The 17,558-nt window shown below is 44.1% G+C and overlaps 1 protein-coding gene across 1 annotated transcript in view; it reads left to right on the top strand.

Moving 5' to 3' along the window:
- EPG5 (ectopic P-granules 5 autophagy tethering factor) overlaps positions 1–17,558 on the top strand; it is a 107,394-nt gene that overhangs the window by 46,244 nt on the left and 43,592 nt on the right. The window contains exons 18-25 of the mRNA XM_072952286.1: positions 5,410–5,554; positions 5,761–5,958; positions 6,340–6,450; positions 7,830–7,952; positions 8,818–8,984; positions 9,825–10,046; positions 11,825–11,948; positions 14,553–14,697. Of these exons, the coding sequence (XP_072808387.1) occupies positions 5,410–5,554; positions 5,761–5,958; positions 6,340–6,450; positions 7,830–7,952; positions 8,818–8,984; positions 9,825–10,046; positions 11,825–11,948; positions 14,553–14,697 (1,235 nt within the window). The remainder of the gene's footprint in view (positions 1–5,409; positions 5,555–5,760; positions 5,959–6,339; positions 6,451–7,829; positions 7,953–8,817; positions 8,985–9,824; positions 10,047–11,824; positions 11,949–14,552; positions 14,698–17,558) is intronic.

The raw sequence follows: 17,558 nt of genomic DNA, 5'->3' as shown, positions 1-17,558 counted from the left end.
AATACTTTTTAATCACATATTGAAAATGCAGCTTTTATGTGGGTGCAGGATTGCTGTAAGAAAGGCATACCTATGGACTCTAAAATGTTTCTAGAAAAATCAGAATCATTGTATGACAACCTAAAGCAGAAGGATGGCGAAGGCTCTGAAGCTGGAGAATTTAATGGCAGCACAGGATGGTTTGATAATTTTAGAAAGAAGTTTGGCTTAAACAATGTCAAGATTATAGGAGAAGCTGCTTCTGCCAACCAAGAGGCAGCAGGTCATTTCCCAGATGCCATTAAAAAAAAATCATTGAGGAGAAAGGATGTCTGAACAGGTTTTTAATGCAGACAGAAGTGCCCTATCTGGAAAAAGAATGCTGCAAAGGACATTATTAATAAGGAAGAGAAGTGAGCACCAGGATAATAAGGAAGAGAAGCGAGTACCAGGATTTAAGGCAGGAGGGGACAGGCTCACTCTCCTGTTTTGTGCAAATGCGGTCGGGTTTATGGTCAGGACTGCCTTTACCTGTAAAGCTGCTGACCACCGAGCCTTCAAGGGAAAAGATGGGCACCAACTACCAGTCTTGGTTGTACAAGAAGCCTGGAGAGCAAGAACTTTTTTTCTTGATTGGTTCCATCAATGCTTTGTCTTTGAAGTCAGGAAGTGCCTTGCCAGTAAGGGATAGCCTTTTAAAGTTCTTTTGACAATAGACAATGCCTCTGGCCACCCAGAACCCCATGAATTTAACACCGAAGGCATCACTGTAGTTTTCTTGTGCCAAACGCAATGTGTCTAATTCAACCTGTAGGTCAGGGGGTCATAATGCTCATTAAGGCTTATTACACATGGCGCTCTGTGGGAAGGATTGTCAACACCATGGAAGATGTTTGTGACAGAACATCATGAAAGTCTGGAAGGATTACACCATTGAAGATGCCATCATTGTGACAGAAAAAGCTGTGAAAGCCATCAAGCCCGAAACAATAAATTCCTGCTGGAGAAAACTGTGTCCAGATGTTGTGCATGACTTTACAGGATTTATGACAAAGTCAATGCAGGAAATCATGAAAGAGATTGTTGAGGGGAGGGTGTAGCTCAGTGGTAGAGTGCACGCTCAGCGTGCACGAGGTCCTGGGTTCCATCCCCAGTACCTCCATTAAAATAAATAAATAAATAATCCCCCCTGCCCCCCATAAATAAATAACAAATTCAAAAAAAGAAGAAAGAGTTTGTAGACGTGGCAAAGAAGTTGGGGCCAGGGGTGGGGGAAGGGTTTCAAGATACGGATCTTGGAGAAATTCAAGACATAATAGACATCACACTGGAGGAATTAACAGAAGATAACTCGATGGAGGTGGGAGCTTCTGAGCTGGTGCCAGATGACAAGGAAGAAAAAGAAGCAATGCCAGAGAACAAATTAACATTAGACCACATGGCGGAAGGTTCTGATTATTCAAGATGGCTTTTGACTTCTCTTGTGATATGGACCCTTCTACAGTACAGGCACTGAAACTAAAGCAACTGGTGGAAAAAGGACTGATACAGTATAGAAACGTTTTTGGGGAAATGAAAAGGCAAAGAAGTCAGAAGTTCCGATGGATTTCTAAAACTTCCGCCGAGTGTGCCTGCCTCTCCTGTCTCCCCTTCCACCGTTTCCCGCCTCTTCCCCCTGAGACAGCAGGACCCACCCCTCCTCTCCCTCCTCCTCAGCCTACTCAGTGTGAAGATGATGAAATTGAAGACCTTTATGAGGAGCTTCTGCCACTTACTAACAGTAAATACTATGCCGTACAGTGGCTATGTGTGTGTCTTCCTGTGAAAAGCTCATCGCCATACGGCAAGAGCTGTAGGAGATGTTTTGTGTGATCATCACCTAGGCTTAGATATCCTTATGTAGGTGTGAGGTGAGTGACATTTCATACGGAATTAATAATGTGTTAGTTTTCTTACTGTTTTATAACTTTGCTTTCAAAGAGTTTTGCCAACTGTACAGTATGCCTCTCGCTCTTGTAATTGGAGAAACTACATGTCAGTGTATCATCACGAGTAAGTAGGTTTTTAAAAATGTAGTGTTTCCAATACTGTATTATGAATATGATTATACTATATTGCTGTAAATTTTAAAAAATATTTTATTTATTTATTATTGTATTACTTATCTTTTTTTGCTGGGGGGAGGTAATTAGGTTTATTTTATTTTTAGAAGAGGTACTGGGAATTGAACCCAGGACCCTGTGCATGCCAAGCATGTGCTCTATCACTTGAGCTATATAGTCTCTCCCTGCTGTAAAATTTTTATAATGATTCATTCCATAGTGTATAGGCTGGGTGATTGTGAAGCAATCATATTGATTACCCTTGGCTGCCTTAAAGCAGTCTTACTGCTGCTTCTTCAGTAGCAGTGCATGAATTGTTATACCTGTAAATAAATACAAATTTCTTTTTTGCATCGTCTTTTCATTTTTGAAGCCTAGTGTTAATAATAATGTGTGTAATATTCACAGTGTTTTGTATCATATAAGGCAGTGTCCATGTCGGTACTGACAGTTGATTCATCTTGTAGACAGATGATGTAAACTTACAGTATTGATAGAGACAGTACAGTATTGTAAGTGCATTTTCTCTTCCTTATGACTCTCTTTTCTCTAGCTCACTTTATGGTAAGAATATAGTCTGTAATATATATAACATGCAAAATACGTCTTAACTGACTGTTTATGTTATCGGTAGGGCTTCTGGTCACCAGGAGGCTGTTAGTAGTTAAGTTTTTGGGGAGTCAAAAGTTACATGTGGATTTTCAACTGTGTGAGGGGTCAGTACCCCTAACCCCATGTATTCAAGAGCCAACTGTGTGTGGTAAAAGTATACGGAATTATGGTACAAGAAATAGCTGCTTAGGGAGGGAAGGAATTAAGGATAGATATTAATCAAGATTCTTAATGGCATATGATGAAAACCCAAAGCAGCCTTATTTTACCAGGAAGGGAATGTATCAACTCATGTGGTTGGGAAAAATGGCTCTTGGTAACTTAGGTTACCATCATTCTAAAGTGGCCGTTTTCAGTTGGGAGGATTTTGACTCTCAGGGGACATTTGTTAATGTCTAGAGATATTTTGGGAGGGGGAGGTTGCGGGGGAGGCCACTACTGGCATCTAGTGGTAGAAGCCAGAAATGGTGCTGAACATCCTACAATACGCAGGAGAGCCCCTCACGATAATTCCCTGTCCCAAAATGCCAGTGGTTGAGAAGTTGAGAGGCCCTGGGTTAGTCTTTCTCTTTCTGTTTATCTGCCCTCTCAGGTCCCTTGGCTTCTCTCTCTTTGAGCCCGTCTCTTACAGACATACTTTTTCCAGGGGAATGAAAGTACATGGCTACAGAGAGAACTGAGTGTCAATAATTTCCCCTGGGAAAGGCGAATGTTTTTCTTTATCTATTATTCCTTGTAATGATTCCTGATTGGTGTGACTTAGTCATGTTCCCTCCCTGAGCCTGTCGCTGTGTCCAGTGGGACTGACCAGTCCTGAGAGGAAGGTGTACAGGGATTCTGTATTGAGAACCACTCCCCCCTCCACCAGCCAACTCTATACAGCATAGAGGAAGGACCATTCCCTTAATGAAAGGATGTGTTAGCAGAAAGGAGACAGAGGATGCTCTGTGAACAGAAACAGCAGATGGCCCACCAATGTGACTTTATGGAAGAGGTGGGTTTCTAATTGAGCTTTGAAGTGCATGTCGACGTTGGGCCAGTGGGGAGGACGTGGCAAGGCAAGACCTTTCCAGTGTCCATAGAGGGTGAGAGGAGAGTCTGGAGAGGGCCAGGCTGGGGAAGAGCACAAGTGAGGACACGGGCGGGGAGAGAAGTACCTGTCCGGGGGTAGGCAGGAGGTCACCTGGCTGGGGCCTTCTGAAGCGCCAGGAAAGGAGAGATGAGGCCCTCTGTGGAGGGGAACATGTGGTACATCCAGAGGCACAAGGGGGACACTGCAGTTTTCTCGTTGTGTGTCATTTCAAACTGTGTCGGGAACTTGCCTGGTGATGAGAAACACCTGGGAGAGCTTATTAAGTACAAGTTCCCGGCTCCTTCCCTGAGGATCCTACCTCAGTACGAGTGGATTTGGGCCTAAGAACCTTTTAGTTTAAAACTAGCAGCCTAGGCACCAAGCGCGCCTGGGAGCACTTGTGTTCTGGTTCGCACATGGCTTCAGGGTGGTCAGGTGGGAGTTTGTGTCTCCAGTCTGTCACTTCACTAATGTGTGAACGCAGGTGAGTTCCGTAACTTTTCAGAGCCTCCGTTTCTTCATCTGTGTGATGAGGTATTACTGTTTCTCACATAGGCTGGGTGTAAGGATTAAGTGATGCACGCGAAGGACAATGATGCTTGCCTGATGCGATTTTAATTAATTGTCTTTAGGTTTTTGTGATTTTTAAGAGATTTTAAAATTAGATCGAATGGTCTATTTTTCCCCCCTAATTGTTAAACTTGGAGTAATGGTGGTCTGTCTAGGTGCTCTTTCCAGTGCTTCCTCCTCTGTGTCTCTCCCTCTCCCCTCTAATGCCTGCACTGGCTCTGTCCTCTGAACTCCCTAGGGCTTTACTGTGCCCTTCCTGTTTCCTTTCTGCTGGAGAGCAGTGTGGCCAGCGTGGTGCCGCCTGTGAAATGGGAGGCACCCTCATTCCGCAGTATTGACTGCTGATCTCTTGCCTCTGCGCTGCCCCCGTCTGTGCGGTGCGGAACAAAGCAGGCTGGGCATTGCCCTCAGGCACGCAGGACGTTACCACATCCTCAGGATGCAGTTACCAATTTGAAGGACCATGAAGGAAGACAGCGGGTGCTATGAGAGAGAATAATGGAATAGACATATGTTAGATGGCGGGGAGGGGTCAGAAAGTCTTCTCTGAGGAAGGGACATTGCAGGTGAGACGTGAGGGATGAGTAGGCGTTCGCCAGGTTAGGTGTGGGGAAGTGTTCCAGGCAAAGGCCCTGAGAGAGGAGGGAGCCTGGTGCATCCAGGGAACTGAGGGCACGTCTGTGACTTAACTGCGGTGATGTATTCCTCCCAAATCCCCCACGTGCCACCTTGTGTGGAGTTGACAACCAGCAAAAGATTGCAGAATGATCCTGTAGACACCTCTGCTCTTGTCTGGGAGTGGGGAGGGGACAGAGTGGCTCTTTCACTTGCACGTGTTTGTACTTCTTAGGTCTGTTCACTGCACGTCTGCAGGTGGGCGGGTTTAATCCACGGTGAACTGGAAAACTTTGTTCTTCTGAAATTCCTGAAGATTTATCAGAATCCCTAAATTGAGCTTTGGCCCCAAAATGGGACCACTTCGATATTTTTCTGCTTTCTCACAAGCAGTGAGCCACTGGAAATTCTGTTGCTTCCGAGTAGAAAGTAAAGTGTGTTGTTCTGTGTACTTGGCAGGTTTCTGTCACACCTCCTCCTGTTCCTACACTTGGACAGTGGTGTCCCTCAGGGTGTCACGCAGCAGGTCACCCACAAGGTGGCTCAGCACCTGATGGGAGCCAGCCATGGCGACAACGTGAAGCTTCTCAACAGCATGATCCAGGTCAGGGCCCTAGTCGGACCCTAATCCATCCCCACCCACCTTCCCAATCAGACCCCAAATGCCAGCACATCCGTGTGTTGGTCATTTCAGAGCACTTGCCATAGTGCTTTTGGCCAAGAGAGTTAACAGATCTGGGTTTTGTTAGTGTTTTAAAAATGAGAGGCTGATTATTAACCTTTCACATCATCTGGACCCTTTCTCCGTAGGCCCACATTTCTGTAAGCACTCAGCCCAATGAAGTGGGCCCGGTTGCTGTATTGGAGTTCTGGGTTCAAGCTCTTATAAGCCAACATCTTTGGTACCGAGAACAACCCATCCTCTTCCTCATGGACCATTTGTGTAAAACAGCTTTCCAGCTGATGCAGGAAGACTGTGTGCAGAAATTGCTCTACCAGCAACATAAGGTGAACCTGTTAGAGAATTTATCTTTCGGTCATCAGCTAGGTAGTAGCCTTCTGGGAAGGTTCCCGCACGCACTTTTCTCGATCCTGCTCTGGCTGTTGCCTTTTTTAAGCTTTGTCTTAGCGGTATTTTACCCAGTAACCATAGCCTGCTAGCTCACATCCTTGTAAAGCCACACGAAGGACCCCCAGGAAGAGCCCTGCTCGTTACATTAGGCTATAACGTGCTGCCTGGGACTGTCACTGCTGGTGGCCAGTGACAGAAATCTGTATCTTACCAGAATCTTCCATTATAGTAAGATGATTGCTAATATTCTTGAAAAGCTCATTGATTCAGTTTTTTAAAGCCTCCTCTCTCTACTCCACATGCTCTCCCTGGTGAAGAATGCTTTGGGGTACCACTGTGACCGGAGTCTCCTCTCCTCCTTGGTGAGCTGGATCGTTGCCGGCAACATCACCCCTTCCTTTGTGGAGGGCTTGGCCACGTCCACTCAGGTAGGCAGTCCACTGCGGACCGTTTGTTATTTTTGTGAGCTTTAATATTGTTATCATCCTTATTGATACATTACTACTAACCTAAAATAACTAACATCTATTTAGCGCTTACTATGTGTAAGAATCCTTTTCCGTTTAATCCTCACTATAGCTCCCTGCTGAGGTACCACTGCTGCTCCTGTTTCACAGAGGAGTTAACTGAGGTTCCTGGAGTCAAGCGGCCGCCCCAGGGTCAGACAGCTCCACATCAGACTCCACCTGCCTGCCTGCAGAGCCCGGCCGGCAGCAGGGCAGGGTTAAGAGCGGGCGCTGGAGCCAGACCGCCTGGGCTTTAGTCTCAGTTGTACTATTTGCTAGCGCTGTGCCTTGGGCAGCTGGCTTACCTCTGCGTCCTCAGTTTCCCTGTCTGTGAAATGGGAATAATGATCACACCTCCATGTAAACCACTCAGAACAGTGCTTCCCAGGTGTTGGCTGCTACGGTTGTTGTCATTATCATTAATTAACAGCATTATTTTCATTATTGTTACCACCTCTCAGACTGTGTGTCCAGTTGTGCGTCACTTAAATCAGTGGTGACATCTGTCACCTTCCTATGATAGTCTTACCTCCTGCTCTTCATACCTCTTGTGGGCCAGCTGAAACACACTCCGTGCTGCCACCTTGCGTGCATCTCTGGCATTCCCATCTCTGCCTCACTGATGCTCTTACCAGGCATGCCCTCCCCTCCAGGCCCCAAGCTGAGCCTTCTCTGATGTAGCTGCCTTCTCTGACCGCGCCCTTCCTCCTCTGGTTTCCCATAGCACTTGGCCCCTGATTTAATACTCATACTTCTCACTTTACATTTTGGTTACTTATATATTAGTCTTGTCTCCTCTGGTCAATGGAAGACTTCCTGAGGTCGGAGCTCACATGTGGTCCTCTTTCCTGCCCTCTGCATGCACGACCTGCCCACTAGATACTGTTGAGCGAACTAACATCCTCTGTTACTACAGTAGCCTTTCCAAAGGAACATAACATTTTTCAGTGACCTACTTTGTCTAAATTTATAAGAATAGAAATAGGTATAAAAACTATATGTTGGCGGGGAGGGTATAGCTCAAGTGGTAGAGCGCATGCTTAGCATGCACAAGGTCCTGGGTTCAATCCCCAGTCCCTCCTCCACATAGAGATAAATCAGTAAACTTAATTACCTCCCCCTCATAAAATAAATCTGAAAAAAAAAGTTTAAAAAGCAAAACAAAACTGTGTGTTAATTTCAGACAGTATAAATAATTTTTGAGATTTATGACCGAAAAGATGTTGATCTGTGGCGTATCAGCATGTGCTTTGTGTGAGTCAGCAGCTCATCCCCCTCGCCTTTGCCTGGTGTCACTGTAGGTCTGGTTTGCGTGGACCGTCCTGAACGTGGAATCCATCTTTGAAGAAGACTCCCAGCTCCGAAGAGTTGTTGAAGGGGAGCTGGTCATAAACGCTGCGTTCGGCCCCGACCAGGCTCTGAAGGTGCAAATAGCGGTTCCGCATTTGAGTGGTAGAAGGTGGTTCACACTTGGATGCTGACGGATTCCCCTAGAGCTTTTGGGCAGAAGGGTTTTCTTTTGTTGCGACTGTTTGGAAAACACAATGACCAAACTAATGCTTAACATGGTTTAACTGAAGTATATACTTTTTTCCTAAGATTAATTTAACATTGCGAGTCACAACCTAATAGTTTGAGGCTGTGTTCATTGCATGTACAGAGGGGATTGCCATTGTTTTGAACCCCTGGAGAGCTTGTTAAAAAGCAGACTCCTGGACCCCATTTTCTGAGTTTCTGAGTCTGGAGTGGGACCAGGAGTTTATTTTTAAAAACTCCCTAGCTGATCCTTAGCCTCACTTTATGAAGTGTGGGAAAGTCTGGAATAAGGCTTTAGAATTAAAGACCTTCTATTTTAGGGTCCTATAGTGTGCACTTTGCTTTTGGATTTCAGAGCCTGTCAAGGAGTTTATCATTCTTGAAAGCCCATTTAAAATCTGAATTTTCAAGATAAACTTTGACAGTAAAATTTAGTTTGGTTTTCATATTATTCTACTCCCTTGTGCTGTAGTGTTTTATATGGAAACAAAATTAGATGAGGTGATGCTCAAGACCCATTCCAATTCTGGGCTCTGTGAAATTTTTGCCAAAAACCCCTAAAAAGCTGCCTCACATCTTGCTACTAAGAAGGTGAAAGTGTTAGCTAGTGGGTTAGAGAAGTAAGGTTTATGTGACTTTTTTATTTTTAACTGAATTGAAAACAAAATGTTTTCATTTGGATCACATAGAAAGAGGTGACTGCTTGCAGTTGTGGTTGTTTCATGGTTGCTCAAAGCCGCACCTCTTTTGTAGAAAGCCCAGGCCCAGCTGAAGCTCCCCATCGTCCCCTCCCTCCAGAGGCTGCTGATTTATCGTTGGGCCCACCAGGCTCTCGTCACGCCTTCCGACCATCCCCTTCTGCCGCTCATTTGGCAGAAGTTCTTCCTCCTGTATCTTCACCGCCCAGGACCACAGTACGGGTATGGTACCCAGGGTGGTACTTTACGTGAATCAGTTCCTGCCTTTGCACTGACTGCTCTGCTGCTCTGTGTTGTCACACTGTGGCGTGTGAGTTAGAGTCGTTCTCTGACTAGGAACCTCTCTCCTGTCCTGTTTCACATCTGTTAGACTCGACCTTTTCTGAGGTCAGGGTATCTTGTGACAGCCCTCTCTCTTTACCACCCCCAAACCCAGTGTGGTGAAGGCCACACCCTGGAACTGAGCAAGGATTAGCAGAGAGCCTCTGGAGATGCAAAGGGAGAGAAACTGTCCCAAACCGAGGCTGCTTGTGTGACTGTCTTGGGGCTTATTTGAGGGGACCTGTGATGGGTACGCCAGGCTGTGCCTGGGGTGGATGGGCTGGGGTGTCCGGCATTTCCGCTGGGAGTAAAGGGACTCTGGCCAGCTGGACCTGCCCACTGTCACTGACCACTGCTGTCTGGCTTCAGCTCCATTCCGGGTTCACCACACTCCCTTAACTCACTCCGCTGAAGCAGACAGATGTTGATTCTTTTATCACGTCTGTTTTTTGCCAGATTGCAGGCTGTTCAGGAGCAGAGAGTATCTTGAATGTCTTCTGTACAAAGTGGTGATAGTATCTTGAATTTGCATAACGTTTCATTCTTTTTAAAAGCTGCTTTCATTTATGCCATCTTGTTGGAGCCTTACGATAACCATTGAGATAGAAATAATATGTGTTAATTTAATGAGGTAAATACACAGCCATAAGAAGTCGACTTGGTAACTGACTGCAATTTTGTGTCACCTAGAAGGAGCAGCTTGCGTTGACCCTGTTGTGATCTGTGCTTGCATTTTTTAAGGTTACCCATAGATGGTTGTATTGGAAGAAGGTTTTTTCAAAGCCCTGCTCATATCAGCTTGTTGAAAGAAATGAAGAGGCGCCTGACTGAGGTGGCTGACTTCCACCACGCGGCCAGCAAGGCCCTCCGCGTCCCAGCAGAGGGCAGTGAAGGGCCGCCGGCGAGCCAGCCGGGCCCCGCCGCTTACCTGACCTCCCCGGAGCTGCACACGGAGCTCGTGAGGTTGGCTCTTCAGCCATTTATGTTGTTTGCAGCGCAGGCACCGTGCTGAGCCGTGATTTGTGTTACAAACTGCTGGATGTATTCTTTTAACCTGTTAGATTGAACGCGGAAGGTGGTTTTGGCGACAGGTCTGCATCTTGTAATGTTTTTATGAGACGTGAATGAGCAGGTGCCTGGAGTCTGAGTGAAAATTCTTAAACCAGAGGGCTGGTGTCCTCTTGTATTTCTTTATTCAATATCAGAAACAAATCAAAACAATTGGTCATGGCAGGTTAACAGCTAGAAAAGCCTGCTAGGAGAGCTCTCTGAAAGAAACAGACACCTCAAGCAAGGTTCTTTAAGTGGGGTTCATAGACCCTCAAGGGAATTCTGGGGTCTACTGGGGGTGCAGTGGATTCTTAATCTCCCAAAACTGTTTCTAAAAATAGGCACAATATTTGCATTGCCCCCAAAAGTTAAGAACTCTGAAGTTAGTTTTCGTCCCCTTCACACTGTTCCTCCACCTTTCATCTGTAAGCTTGATATGAACCAGACATTCCTCTTATAAATAAGACTTAATTAATAAAAACGGCTCTTAATAATTAACCCTATATACACAGTGTCTCATTTAGGAAACCCAGCATTTCGACCTAGCACTGAGGCTTCAGGCTTGCTTAACCTCAAAGCCTTAGGGCTTCTCTCAGCCTCCAGAAAGATCTCTCCCCTTCTCTGACTTGCTTAAGGGGAAACTTATTTTTAGCTGGGCTTAACCAGTGGGAAGGCTTTGTCTTTGAATGCTTCAGTCAGCTGGGAAAGTCTTTGATGTTCCCTCCTGCCCTCCTTTGGCACAATGTGAACTTGCCACGGAATCGAGTCAGAAGCTGGGAGGGAGCTCCATCCTGGCCCCTCCCCTTTAAGAGCCTCAAAGCCCTGTCCCTGGTCCCTTCCAGCACAGACTGGTATGGAGATAAAGGCGGTATTTTTCCACTTTATTGAGTAAAGCCCAGTCCCACCACTGGTCCGCCACCTGGTTTATTTGTGTGTAATTCGTGTGCTGTAGACGCTTCTGGTACCTGTTGCTGCAAATAACTGCTTCACATACCAGTGATCTTAACTCGCATGGACTGTGTTCCTTGTAAAACAAAACAAAATAAAAACAAAGGAAACATTATTAAATTTTTAGAGGAGTTTTTACTGGAAAGTCAAGTTTTTTTTTTCTTTTTAAGCCTAGCTTTGTTCTCTTCTTGATGAGAACAGGGTGCATACGTGCTGTGAATTCTACTTGTGGTTCCTTGAGGCAGGAGATTGTCATTGAGCCTGAAGCTGGCAGGTTCTTCCAATGCATAAGTTTAAAAGGGCTTTTAATGTTTTCTCTGGAAGACAGAAATTGTGTTTATTTGAATGTTTTTTGAATTTTTCCAAGCACCAAGGCTCGCTGTGACTGGATTGCCCAGGAAAGAAAAGCTCCCAATTCAGATCCTTGGTCTGTGTTAAAATCACCTTCTCCAGTTATTTTTTTCTGTGGACTGTATTTAACCCTACTTTAGTAATACAGTTCCCAGAGCCCTTTCTTCATGCCTTTTGTTTAAGCAATTATTGCATCATGTTGAAATGATTTGTGACCTGTCTTTATCCCCTGCTGGCCCTTCTTGGGCGTGTGATGGTTGCTGGAAACATTTTCTGTATTATGTGCTTCTGAACTTTTATACGGTAGTGCCAGTGTTCCTAGAGATGTAAGGAACTTCATTGGCCTGCACGTATTTTAACATTTTATATAATTATGTTTTTTTTTCTTTTAGGCTCTTCAATGTTTATATATTATGGCTAGAAGATGAGAATTTTCAAAAAGGAGATACGTATATCCCTTCTCTGCCAAAGCACTATGATACCCACAGGCTGGCAAAAGTGATGCAGAATCAGCAGGTAAAAACCACGGCAGTGTCTCTTCCAGCACATCCGGCTGCAGTTTGAATTGGTCACTTTTATAATCTAATGGTGAAACCCCTTATTGATTTGGAAATGAGGTCATTTGGGTGGTCACTGTTGTTGTGGTTTCATCACTATATAAAATCACTTATGAAAATATGTGATTGTATTGAGGGGATGTTTCCTTTTGAATCTCAAGCCTCGCCCGAATGCTTGAAGCTTGTTCTGGGACCTTCTGCAGCCTCGTAAACACAGCCTTCTTCTGACAGTATTCGTCCTTGTTTTAAATTGTCAGCAGCTGAACACTTTGAAGCAGTCCTTTCTACTCCCATGGCAAGTTCAGTGTAAGGATTTATCAAGAGTCATGCATTACACAGGAAGTTAATAGCAGGAGGAGGTAGGGAGCTCCCATTTGTTCACCTTTGGAGATGACTGACTTGGAGGTGTCACATTTTGGTTGCCCTTCTGGAGACAGTCAGTTCTAGTCTTCTCATATTCTAAGCTGTTCTCTCCCAGATGCACAAACAAAGACATCTATGGTCTTTTTTTAGGCCAAAACTTCTGAGTTTTCTCTAAGCTTTTGATAACCATCGTGTGTGTGTGTGTGTGTGTGTGTGTGTGTTTGTGTGTATAGACGTATCTCTCCTGTTCAGTTTTTTTTCCCTAGAGGCTGAGCTCTATGGGGCATTGACCTCAGCACTGGGATGAGATGTAGGATCCTCTAAGACTTGAGAGACGTTAATTTGGATCTTTACATCTACTTGCTTCCACATCGTATACACTGTTTCATCTCTGGGTAGATGTCTTTGACTTCCTTCTGTTTTCCTTCCTTCTTCTCTGCTCTGCTTTCTTCTTTTCTTCCCTTCCATCTTTTGCCAAAAAACCAGGCTCTGTAGCCCGATAGTCGAATTGAGAGTTGGAGACAGAGTTTTGGGAGGATAGCAAAGAACAGCTTTGTTGCTTGGCCAGGCAAAGGGAGTCACAGCAGGCGAACGCCCTGAAGACTGTGAGCCCATCTTGGGGTAAGGGTCTTGGGGTTTTATAGAAAAGTGGGAACAGGAGCGTGATAACAGGGTGTGAGAAGGGGCTACATTCCTTTCACCTTGATAGGAACTTGCTGTTGTTACCGAGGAACTGAGGAGGGTCTGCCCATTTTCTTGAGGTTCACGCCATAGCCTTCTTTCAAGACCTCTAGAGTAAAAGGCTAAGTTACCCTAAGAAAAGAGTGCACAGGGAGGGGAGACTGTTAGTCATAAGGTCAGTTTGGCTAGAAGGGCTGGCCTGAACAGCTCAGTGGTCATCTTGTTAGTTTTCTGCCCTTTCACTTCCATGAGTATCTGTTGAATGCCTTTAAGGTGTCAGGTAGCTATTGTTCAAGGTAGAAACAGACACCTGACATAGTCCCTGCTTTCAAGGTGCTTTCGATCAAATAGGGGACTGAATAATGATTATATCTGGTGATAAAGAGTGTGGGAGAGGACCGTGCAGGGTGCTGTGGAAACGGGAATGGCACCTGATTCAGATGGCTGCTGGAGTGTGACCTTTTAACTGAGCCCTGCAAGACAAATGGGAGTCTGTCAGGTTGAAAGGAAGGCATGGTGATGGGGTGTGGCAGAGAGAATGTTATCGGCAGGAAGTCTTTTTCCAAAGTCTTTGGAGAGCTGTTGAAATAGCAGGAGTGATTAAATAAATGGACAAATTAAAACTATATTAAAGAAGAATCAGTGGAATCAATAGGATTTTTAGATTAGGGTTGAACCATAGTAGGGTAGATGAGATGTATAGGGCCTCCCAAGTTCATAGCTTGGGTAGCTGGAGATGCCATGTTGGAGCTAATCCTAGAGTGTTTGATAACATATTTTAAAAGATGAGGATAAAAACCACATAACCCCAAAGCATTTCCACCTGAAAAATATTAATAATAATTTCTTATATCAAATATCTAGACAGTGTTTAAATTTCCAATTATCTCACAAATGTCATCAAAGTATTTTTTTTTTAATTTACTTTTACAGTTTGTTTGAACTGGAGCCTGCATTTTATGATTGGTTGACAGTTCTTATGAATCTGTTTAAATCTGTGGGTTCTCCCCTAATCCTTTTTAATTGCCGTTTATTTGTTGAAGAAACTGGGTAGCTTGTCCACAGAGTTTGCCCACAGTCTGAATTTTGCTGATTGTATCTTAGTATGTTAATATGTTTTTCTGTGCCGCGTATGTCCTGTGAACTGGTATTGGGACCTAGGGCTTGATATAATCCAGATCCATTTATTTTCAGTATATTTATTTTTAGCTCTTTAAAATTTCTGTTTTTTACCTATATCTTATAATTTACAAGTTCAGTAGTATATGTGTGTGTGTGTGTGTGTGTGTGTGTGTGTGTGTGTGTGTGATTTTTTCCAAATGTGATACACAATCAAAAAGTCTTAAGGTTCCTACGATTGTTAGGGTGCCCATTTTAAATGTGATCCATCCTAATGCTTGGAGAACTTGGAATGGACCATCTCATGTTGAAACTTACTGGTTCACTTTATAGTAATATAGTTTTATATGTGAATATATGATTCATCTCTGAAAGTTAAAGTCCTGTGGTTCCGTTCTAGGACCTGTGGATGGAGTATTTGAACATGGAGCGCATACATTACGAGTTTCAGGAAACCATTGGTCTGTGGATGCAGGCCAAGCTGGAGTCCCATTCCACACCCTGCAGTCTGTCAGTGCAGCTGGACTTCACTGATCCGTTGTTGGGTGAGTTACATGAGTGAACAACAGACCCTTTGAATGAATGAATGAGTGAATGAATGAATGAATGAATCAGAGCCATTAAAGGTTAAAATTCACACTGTGTATCCCTCGGTGAGAATTGCTTTTTTAGGACTTCGTTGTTAACTTGTCTGTCACTTAGGGTTGGATTATGCTGTGAATGAGAGAAACTCCAAAAACATTTAGGGCTTAAATATGATAGAGATTTGTTTTACTTTTTCATGTAAAAGAAGTGTGGAGGCAGGCGGTTCAGAGCAGTAGCTTCATAACCTGAAAGCCTTCCAAGGACCCCTGCTCCTGCTGTCTTGCTGCCCTACCTTCCTCGTGTGTGACATCCACTTAAGGCTCAAGACAGCTGCTTAAGCTTAAGCTGTTGCATTTGCATTCCATTCAGCAGGAAGGGGCCTCCCTCTTTTAAGAACTCTTTCAAGAAGCTGCTCATAGACCTTCTGGTTACATCTCCTTGGCCCACACTGAGACATGGCTCCATCTGCGGTCCCTAGGGTTTCCCCGCGGTCTGGATCTTGCTGATTATATCCTGGTGGTACAGTTTCATGTGTTTTTCTGTCCCCTGTATTTTGCTGTAAGTTGGTATTGGGAAAGTGATTAAGTATGTTGGTAGTTTGTTTTCTCCGTGATGCTTTAAAAAGACATTTAAATTGACTTACAATATGTAAAGTACAACTTAGAATTTAGTTATTTTCGGTTCGTAGTTTTAAAATTCAGAAGTCTTTTTCTTTCATGAGCTCTTTTCCTCTGTATCTGAAAGTCTTACCATACAAATGGATCAAAATTTCTAAGTTGGTTGCTTCTCACAGTGAGTTTTCCTAGAGAAACAATTTTATAAATTGTCAGTTGGTTTTCTATGCCAGGCCACCAAAGCTCATTTAACCTGCAAAAGCTGATGACATATGTTATGACAAAAAATAATAGAAAATAATATTTGGGATCACTTATTAATTTAAATTACTGAATATGGAGGGAGGTTATAACTCAGTGGTAGAGTGTGTGCTTAGCATGCATGAGGTCCTGGGTTCAATTCCCAGTACCTCCATTAAAAATTAAAAAAATAAATTAAATAAATAAATAAACCTAAACACCCCCCCCCCCCCCACAAAGAAATCATTAAAAAATGCAAAAACTTAAAAAAAATTCTTCCTAGAAAAGAAATAAATTACTGAATATGTTTTAAAAATGTAGGGCATAAGAAAATTGTACATATAATTGTTGAACAAAATATTGTAATATGTAGTGTAATAGAGCACTGAGATGATTCAGAGAAAGGCCAAAATATATTCTTGTTCCGGCTCTGCCACTAACCAACTGGTTAGCTGTGTGATCAGAGAAAAGTAAGAACCTCTCTTGGCTTTAATTCACTCATCTGTAAATGAAGGTGTTAGCGGGGTAGTGAGACCCCTGAATTAGGAAGCCCACCAAAATGTGGGTCCTAGCTGCTGGCTGTGAAAGAATTTGCAAGCAGAGGCAGAGGGACAAAGTGAAAAGTTGCTTTATTGCTCAAGGGAAGGGAAAAGGAAAGAGATGCACTTGCGCAGGGAGCCGTCAGCCAAGGTGGCCGGTGGAGACAGCTCCAGCTGTGGGCTGGACCATGTGGATTTCTATTGGAAGGTTCTGCCATCGTGTCCTCCTTCCGGGTGTGCTGGAACCAGTCACCTTTCTTTCCTGTCCTTGAGTGGGCTTTTCCTCTTGTTGTCCTGGCAATCGTCAGCGGTCATGGCGCTGGTGAGTGTCATTTAGGATGCTAACACACTATAGTGAGCCTGTAACGAGGGGCGAGGGCCCCTGGCAGTCAAATCCTCTGCCATCTTGGACCTCACTATTTCTAACCAGTTCTTGTTTCTTCTCTTCGAGGCTGCCTCCTGAGACTTAGGTAAGAGTACTTGGTTTCTGTTTGAGGAGAGGAGGGTAGGGGTATGACCCTGTGGGCAACAGCCTTGGTCACAGTTCACAAGATTACTGAAGGGGAGGCTGGGGAAGAGACCTGGTCATCATGCAGGTAGCTTCTCCCTTCTGGTGGCAGTTACAGTAAGTTACAGTATCTGTAAAACAGCTCAGGATTGTGCATCAGACAGTGAGTCTGTGACTGTTGTCCTAACCATCAGCTACTTGAGCCTGCTCTTTTATGACTCAGGAAGGCCTGGGAGACCTCAGCTTTTTGATAAATAAGAAGCAGGGGTTGGAGGGGGCAGGGGTGCATGGTCCTACTCAATATCAAAGGTGCTGAGTATCAGATGGACAGTGTTATCTAAGACTCTTAATTTTTTTTTCCTCCAACATCTTTTCCCCTCCTTTTTTCCCTGAAATAATAATAGGTTTTTTTTTCTTATTATAAAAGTTATATGAGTGCATTGAAAAAAAAATTAAGCAATATAGCAAAAAATGTAGGGGAAAGTATAAAAGTTGCCCTCAACCCAACCATATCAATTCTCATTTTTTTATTCCTGAAAGTTTGTTAAATAAGAGGAAGAGCTGTGTTTACAGATCTGTAAGCTGTTGAGTGTGTCTCTGGTTGTGTCTTAGCATCTCTGGTGCTTTCACATTTCCTAACATGGCCCTGAAAGACTGTTTTTCTCTGGAGTTAAGCTAGTAATTTATTAAGCCCTTAGTTTATTCCCAGCACTGTCTTAGCATTAACTCAGTCCTCCCGACAACCCTGTGAGAGTTATCCCCTCTGAGCAGGTAAGGACCCTGACGGGTAAGGTGGTGAGGTCACCTGCCCGAGTCACAAAGCTGGGAAGGGACCCTGCTCTTCACCACGTGTCTTGTTTTTGGCCATCAGTACAGGTTGCATGCAGTTCTAAGTAAAATTAAGGCCTAGATTTTTAAAT

This window comes from Vicugna pacos, chromosome 30 (genome assembly GCF_048564905.1).
Source record: "Vicugna pacos chromosome 30, VicPac4, whole genome shotgun sequence".
Taxonomy (NCBI): Eukaryota; Metazoa; Chordata; class Mammalia; order Artiodactyla; family Camelidae; genus Vicugna; species Vicugna pacos.
The sequence above is the reverse complement of the archived record's forward strand: the minus strand, read 5'-3'. Positions and strand labels throughout refer to the sequence as shown.